Below are 7,942 nucleotides of genomic sequence, written 5' to 3' on the forward strand. Positions count from 1 at the left end.
ATAACTTTTGTGACAATTTTTTCTCTCTTATATTCATATTATTTTTTACTTTATCTCTCTATTGTTTTGGTTTTCATGCAAATACATTTTTTTTCTTTGTAAATTATGGTTATCATATAAATTGTCAACCAAATGGTTGTTTAAATAACACTACACTTTAATAATTGTTTCCACCTAGTTTTGCGTGCAATGCATGATTTTGGAAGGCAACATAGGGTGTTGATATCCCACACATCATGACTCTTAATTATTTGTACAACTATTTTATGATAATTCTGTAGAGAATTTTATTTTTTTTCTTAGTTTTATAATTCAGATAAAAAAAGGTTAGTAATACCGAGTTGTCAAACAATAAGAAAAACTTGCAACTTGTCCTCGTGCAATTAAAATAAAAGATGGTTAAATATGTTTTTAATCTCTACAAAATCATAAATTTTTAAGTTTGGTTTCTATAAAATTTTAATGGTAATTTTAATCCTCCATAATATTATAGTTTGTAAAAATAGTCCTTATTTTGAAAACTGTTTACAAAAAATGGATACTTTTAGTCTTCCAAAATAGTCTCTAGAAAATGCAAAGAGACTAAAAATGTATTTTTATGTTTTTTGTCGGCCCTAGTTTTTTAGTGAGAGAAACTCCACCTTCTCACTAAGTTTTCTTTTTCTTTCATTTATCGAGAATGAGTGGTTTTATGTCATCTTTTGACCTTGAATCACCCATTTGCATCCTTTTTCTATTTCTTTCAATCTAAATAAGTGATTTCCACATATAAAGTCTTTCTTTTGTGCTTTTTTGTGATTTCATCATCTGAGTGCGGCGTTGTGTTGTTCGTCGCTTGTGCGGTGTTTTTTTATTTTGCATCTTGTTGCGGTGTTCGTTTTGTTCCTATTGAAAGATAACTCCAGTCAATCAATTACAGATTCAATCATCCGGAAGCATGGGTGTTTTGATGATTTAGATTTTATCATATTATTTAGTAAGCATTTTGTCGTTGTATACCATTAACTTGAGTGTTGTGTTTGCAGATTCACCATTTACGTTTTTAGCGATATTGATGATGTTATTGTTTCTGATGTATTCTATCAATTTGAAAGAATGAATATCGTATTGCTTTTGTAAAAAAAAATGTTTTTTTTTTTTAAAACTAAATTTAAAAGTTTTTAATTGTCTAGGGGTTAAAAACATATTTAACTAAATAAAAAATGATATAAAAATAAAAAAAGTTCCGTGATAAACACTATTGAAATTCACACACAATCATGACGTTTCGAATTTGAGCTCATATAAAAGTAACAATGGACAACTTCAACGGCAAGTAAGCAATTAAGACCAAACTTTATGAAGGAAAAAATGGATGTATGGTCATGGAAAATTTTATAATGAGATGATCCAAATCCATAAAACATTTACTAAAGACCTTATAAAATGGCGAAATATATTAAGCAATTTACCCAATCATATATAGTCAGAGTTTACACTCACAGGTGAAAAGTGACACAGAAACTAACATTTTTCTTTGATCAGGCACAATTCTAAATTCATGTTATTCGTCGGTGGCGGAGCTAATCGTGTTGAATCCATTTCACCATTCCTAAAAAATGTAGATCAATGTGGTCCTTTTCTTACCCAGTATTAATAAAAATGATCATATTGAAACCTAAATCTTTTATGAACCTTATCGAGACTTTTCAAAATTATAGGACCAAACTTAAAAATAAAATAAAGTATCCATTAACTAGGGGTGGACAACGAACGGGTAGAAAGAGAATGTAACCGTTTAAAGCTCTCAAATTCCTTAACGAGACTCAAATATTCCAAAATATAAACTTGGTGAAAACCATAACAGTTTAAAGCTCCTTAAGGATTCTCAAATATTCTTCAATTAGTATAAAAAATCATCATAACTAAAAATGGGTAGATCTAAAATGTTGAAGAAAAAAAAGAATGGACATAGAGAGAGAATGTAGATCTAAAAAGATGGTAGTACACTTGGTCCACTTATATATATATATATATATATATATATATATATATATATATATATACATAGTTTTAAAAATCGGACCGGTCATCGACTCGGTCATATCACTAGGTCAATGAATCATTGGTCGAACCACTGAGTCATTGGTTGAACCGCATGACTGAACCGTATTAAATCGGATAACTCGGTTGTATGACTCGGTCTCTATTAAAAAAAAAATTATAACACTTAAAAAAGGAAAAACAATATTTTTATAAAACACTTATTAACATTTTTCTTAAAAAAAAAGTGTGTGAAATATTTTTCTAAAAAAAAGTGTATGAACTATTATTTGTTTTTACGGGAGGTGTATAAAATATCTTTTAAATGCAAGAAAGCCAACCTAAAGGTCCACTTAGTCAAAAAAAAAAAAAAAAAGCCCATCTAATAATAAAAACCCTATTACACTACTTTCCAAGATGAAGTTATGCAGCAGCCTCCCTCTTTCAATTTAGTAGCCGCCACCCTCTCTCATATTTGATCTCTCCCATTTCTTTTCTTCATTGTAACTAAGATCTGGTGTATACAATTATACCTCATTTCTAAATTTTCTTTCCATGAACTAGATGAGCTTGCTATCGTGTTCCATTCTCTCTTCTTTCCTGGTTTTTTCTGATTTTTTTTTTATCAAATTGGAGCAGCTATGCGTTGAACCGGTCTGGTTCATCGAACCGGCCGAGTCATCGGTTTTGGTCGAGTCGTTCCGGTTCTTACCGGTTCGTTTGCATGGCCGATCCGTTGTTCAACTCGAACCGGATATATCACCGGTTCACGATCCGACCGGTTTAACCGGCCGATCCAGTTCGAGTTTTAAAACTATGTATATATATTTTAGTATGTACTCAGATCGGATGGTTATCGGGCATGTACGGTGATTCTGTTCGGCCTTACCATTAACTATTCCTTCAACATGGCTAGATTAAAATACTGAGTCAAGTTTCACTACTCTCATGGTGAAAAAACATGATCAAGTTATAATCACCATTTTTTTTTCTTTGAATAAGCCAAAAATCATCAATTTATGATTAATGAACATATAGTATCAAAGACCCAACAATTGGCTCAATTAAATCACAACACAAAATCAACTTTCATTACCCACATGCTGAAAAACCATGATAAAGTTTTGCCCACCCCTCTACTATTGAACATGTATGATTGAAGACTGCCATATTTTCTTTGACATAACATTGAAGCATGTAATTAAATCAACTTATTTAAGGATTATATGAATTTGGAACAATATTTTTTTTAACACGCAAAAATAATATATATAATAACGCAAGCCGAGCAAGTTACTAAGCACAATGAGTGCCAAGAAAACATGCAAGAAGTTTACAAAAATTCAACAACAAACCAAGAAAAATATGCCAAAAAGAAAGAAAATATTATAAGGTGAAACCCATGCATAATAAAGGGTTGAGCCGCCGACTATGATAATCGAAAGGAAATGTAGAGTTAGTTGCTTTCAACCATCAAAAAGAGAGTAGCTTAACCTTCTCTAGAAGTTGATGCACATGATCTTTCTTTTGATTAAAAATCATCTTGCTCCTTTCTTTCCAAATCACCCACATGTAAGAGAACCAAACCAACAACAAAGTAGAACGAATGGATCTGGAATAACCGCCTTACTGAACAAGCTGAATCAAATGATCCGGTATGCATGGCGGATCAGCTGAAGATACACCCAAGAACCATTTATGAATAAAAGACTAAATAATACAAACAATATATCAAGGCCAATCTACATCTTCAGGGAAAGGCACATTGGAGAAATTAATTGTCTTCCCATCAAGAGTAACCATATCATAAGGTGAATCTTCTCCAAATTCAGCTGGCATTAACTTCCAATATAGACTTGGTTCCCACTCTGCTTCTTTGATGACATTCAATATCTCCTTTGTTACTATTTCACTCCCCTCATTTGATAGATGAACTCCATCACTAAGAAATAATCAAACCACCTAATTAAATTATTGAAAAACAAATTTGTAATATTTTAGTTTTGGTGCATACAAATGCGACCATACTTACATGAAACAAAAATCTCTCCAATCATCTCTTTTTTGAATTGCAGACCACGTATCAATGGCCTTGATTTTCATCTCACAACACATGTCCAAACACGCTTCTGAATATATTCGACTTACTTCATTTGTTCTTATTGGTTGCCCAAAATCATCACTGAGCTCATTCAAACAATTTGTTAGTATTGATATATCATAGAATAATTAGGAAATGAGAATGTTATAGGTTATTACATGTTGTGCTTCATTTGTGCCTCATTGATTGGAGGATTACTGAGAAGTATAATCCGAGTTTTCTGTGACAGGCTCTATCCATCATTAGGAATTATGTCGAAATTAACATTCAGAAAAAAAATTAACAAGTAAAAGTAAAAATTTATTATTGGTAATAAGAGGAAATCAAATATCAGACGAAAACTTAATTTTATACACAAAGTACACAAGAATTTCATGAAGTAGGAAACAATTATTCAGTCTTTTTTTACGCAATTGTGTCCTTTCAAAAGAAATTAATCAAATTAGAGTTGTAAAGAAAATTTATTAAAAAATAAAATAAAATACTCTATAAGTGTACAATTACGTAGGAAGATGAAACTTACTATGACTATTGTAACCATCATTTTTTTATGGGTAACCATGATATTGATAAGAAGTTTCAACCGCCGCTTATAAGTGATTAATCTTCATCGGGGAACATGTGGAGCACATAAGATGAGTTCTCCCCTCCCAATCAATTTTTTTCCCATACACAAAAATTGAACATCACATTTTGACATCAATTTCGATAGTTATTAAATTTAAACACGTGATTAATTACGATTTGTGGATTGTCCGTGAATATAACAACATATCGCATCTCAACAACCATCTATTGAACCCAAATACATAATACAATTTTGAATGTCATCAACTATATTTTCATTTGTTCAAAATATACATTCATTTAACATTCAAATTGTGTTCAAATATATACGAGTTTTATGTGTTTAAATGTACACTTGAAAATTATGGTTAATGATGTTCAACATTGTAGTTAACCATACTCAATGGATGTTTAATGAGTTGAGTCACTTTTTTATTTATTTACTTAGTTTTTTATATTTTTTCAAAGAGCCTAAAATGGTTAACTTATACACACTAAGTGCAAAGAAGTAAAGTATTCTAGATTCAAACATTTGTCTCGACATAACAAATATTTGTCGGTACAACTAGGGATGAGAATAGGTTAAGCTGAGGTAGGCTTTGCAAGGCCAAAGTCTAGCCTGTCAAATTTTTGTAAGGCCTAAGCCTGGTCTGCGGCATATCATATGCTTACTTTTTAGGCTTAAGTCTGACCTTATGAAGGTCTGATTAGGCCTGCTAGCCTGTTTAAAATCCTATTTCATATGAACATCTTTAAATAAGTAATGTGATTCAAGGTTAAATAGACTAACGAGCTAATAGATCAATGATATTAAACTCTCTTTCGGTATTTAACAATGAAGTTTTAGAGAACTTTATTATATATTATATCATCTTTCAATTCTAATTTATAATAATACATTTAAATATGCGAAAAATAATGTAAACTAATAAGTTTAAATTATTTTAAAAGTTGACAAATTTATAATTTAATTCAAAGTAGAGTATATAATATAATAATCAATAATATTATTCATATTTATATAAGTAGGTCGGCCTAATAGGCCTAAAAGACTTTTCTAATAGCATGTGGTCTGGCCGTTTAAGCTAAATAGGCTTCTATAAAGGCCCAAGCCTTGCCTATTTAAGAAAAAAGTCTGATCTGACCTGTCGTAGGCTAGGCTGTAGACCGGTCTGACCTATTCTCATCCCTAATTACAACTACTGATTAAGTTGTACGTACAGAATTGTCATCTTATTATATTTATTAATCATTAAATTATATTATTAACCACGTATTTCAATTGTGTTGAACATTTAAATATATGTCGATATTTGAAATCAAGATAACAATACTCTTTTACCATTATATGGGTAGCAATCTTCTTCATATTTTCTATGTATTCCCCCAATGGTACATGAGGACCAAGACCACTTGGATGTGGAGGAATACAATCGTTACCGCCAAAGTATGCAATCACCAATGATGGTTGTTCGATGGCATTCTGTATTAGAGATGACCAGTATCAGGATCAGTCTTCATCAACAAAATAAAATAATCACACTGTACACCACTGTATGTAAATATAAAAAAGAAAAAACTTAAAAACTTATGTCTATATTGCAAATGGTATACATTAAATTCAATAGGTTTAATACTATGAAGGTCTATATATTCTTCTCAATATGTCAAATTGTCAATGTCACCTTCCTAGTAATCATGTTCAAGATATTATGTAAATGGTTTTCTTTTTCTCTCACATTAATCAGCAACATACATATTTGTGAAGGGCATCACTTTTAACAATAATTTCATGGAGAAAGTATAAAAATTTAATCCAACATTTGGTCTAAAAAATATCAGTTTTTATCCTAGTTTTTAGAGAAAATTTGAATAACAAGATGCCTTCAACAATCATATACACAATACCTTGGAAAATATTTTATCCAAAACTTGGAGAGCATGCCTTGAATTCCAACCAGCATATCCCCGTAAAAGTATATCAGCCTGCGTCAAACCAATGTTGGGTGTAGGATAAGCATGAAGACCAATGTTGTAATTGTTTATAATCATAAGATAAAGTGTTCCTCCAATCACCCAAACAAATTTGTGATAGTGATATAAGTTTTAAAATTTCTAATATTTGCCAATATATGTGATTATCTAAAATCTTATTTTTCATTGCTAATATTTATATGTGAAAAATCTAATGAGTATAGCTTATATAGTAAAAGAATTAAGAGTTTTTTTTTAATATGCTATGTCATGGATTCGAACATGTAGTTTCCTACTCATAGTGTGTGATTTTTGCCACTAAACTCTATTATTTCGAAAAGGTATCGAAGAATCTACAATTAGAGGAAGAAATAATAATACCTTGCGAGCATACAAGTGAGAAAGAGTAGCTCCCCAACCTTCATAGTAACTGTATTGAACAATTGAAGAACCAAACAACACAAATTTAGGCCTCATTGTTGTTCCTACCACACGATGACAATTGGGGTGAGGATGAAGACTTATACATGTAGTTTTTTAATTTTTCCTATAGACGTTTTAATTTTTATGCACAAGCTACATTTGCTTGTCAAATCTATTATCTTTAATTATTGGGAAAAGATATTTTGAAAACCTTAGGACAACACACTGTTCCTGTATATGTACTTTTTGTTTTTTTTAATAATTGTTTCTTCACCTAGTCGATTTGATTGCAATGCATGATTTTGGAAGGCAACATAGGGTGTTCATAACCGACAACTCATTTGAGTTGATCATATATCATGGCTCTTGATTATTGAATTATAATATTTGTATGATTATTTTATGATAAATTTTTAGTTAATTTTTTTTTTTTTAGTTTTATGGTTAAAAATAATATAGATAAAAAACAAAAGAGAGAATAAAACATAATTATAAAACCATTTTATAATAACTATTTTATAACGATTTTTGAATAACTTTTTCTTTTATGTTCATATTTTTTTAATATTTGATTGTTTTGCAAAATTATTGCAATTTTTTTTAATATTTGAATGTTAACTCACGTTGGTGTCAAAATATGACCGAACGTGACTTAAGTCATATAAATTATATTTCAACATGATTTAAGTCACGTTGGATTTAACATCTGCGTGACTTAAGTTGTGTGGAAGGTATTTTAGGAAATTTGGTTGAGAGTAAATAATTTTTGATGAAAGAAGAGCAATTTTCTAATAATTATAACTATTTTTTTTTTTTACAAAATAATTATAACAATTGAAGAACCAAATAACACAA

At 30.1% G+C, this 7,942-nt stretch overlaps 1 protein-coding gene across 2 annotated transcripts; it reads right to left on the minus strand.

The window, feature by feature from the left end:
* Window positions 1-3,255: 3,255 nt before the first annotated feature.
* Window positions 3,256-7,250, minus strand: LOC25498745 (GDSL esterase/lipase CPRD49). 2 transcript variants are annotated; one of them, XM_013593682.3, is made up of 6 exons: window positions 7,046-7,250; window positions 6,599-6,676; window positions 6,033-6,173; window positions 4,282-4,343; window positions 4,055-4,204; window positions 3,256-3,964 (listed from the first exon to the last, which is right to left on the minus strand). In XM_013593682.3, the coding sequence occupies exons 1-6, from the start codon at window positions 7,139-7,141 to the stop codon at window positions 3,754-3,756; spliced, it is 738 nt and encodes a 245-aa protein (XP_013449136.1). In that variant the 5' UTR covers window positions 7,142-7,250; the 3' UTR covers window positions 3,256-3,753. The 2 variants fall into 2 exon arrangements, with proteins under 2 accessions (XP_013449136.1, XP_013449135.1); XM_013593681.3 differs by having other exon boundaries at window positions 4,282-4,355; window positions 7,046-7,249.
* Between the last annotated feature and the right edge of the window lie 692 nt (window positions 7,251-7,942).

Source organism: Medicago truncatula, chromosome 7 (genome assembly GCF_003473485.1).
Source record: "Medicago truncatula cultivar Jemalong A17 chromosome 7, MtrunA17r5.0-ANR, whole genome shotgun sequence".
NCBI lineage: Eukaryota > Viridiplantae > Streptophyta > Magnoliopsida > Fabales > Fabaceae > Medicago > Medicago truncatula.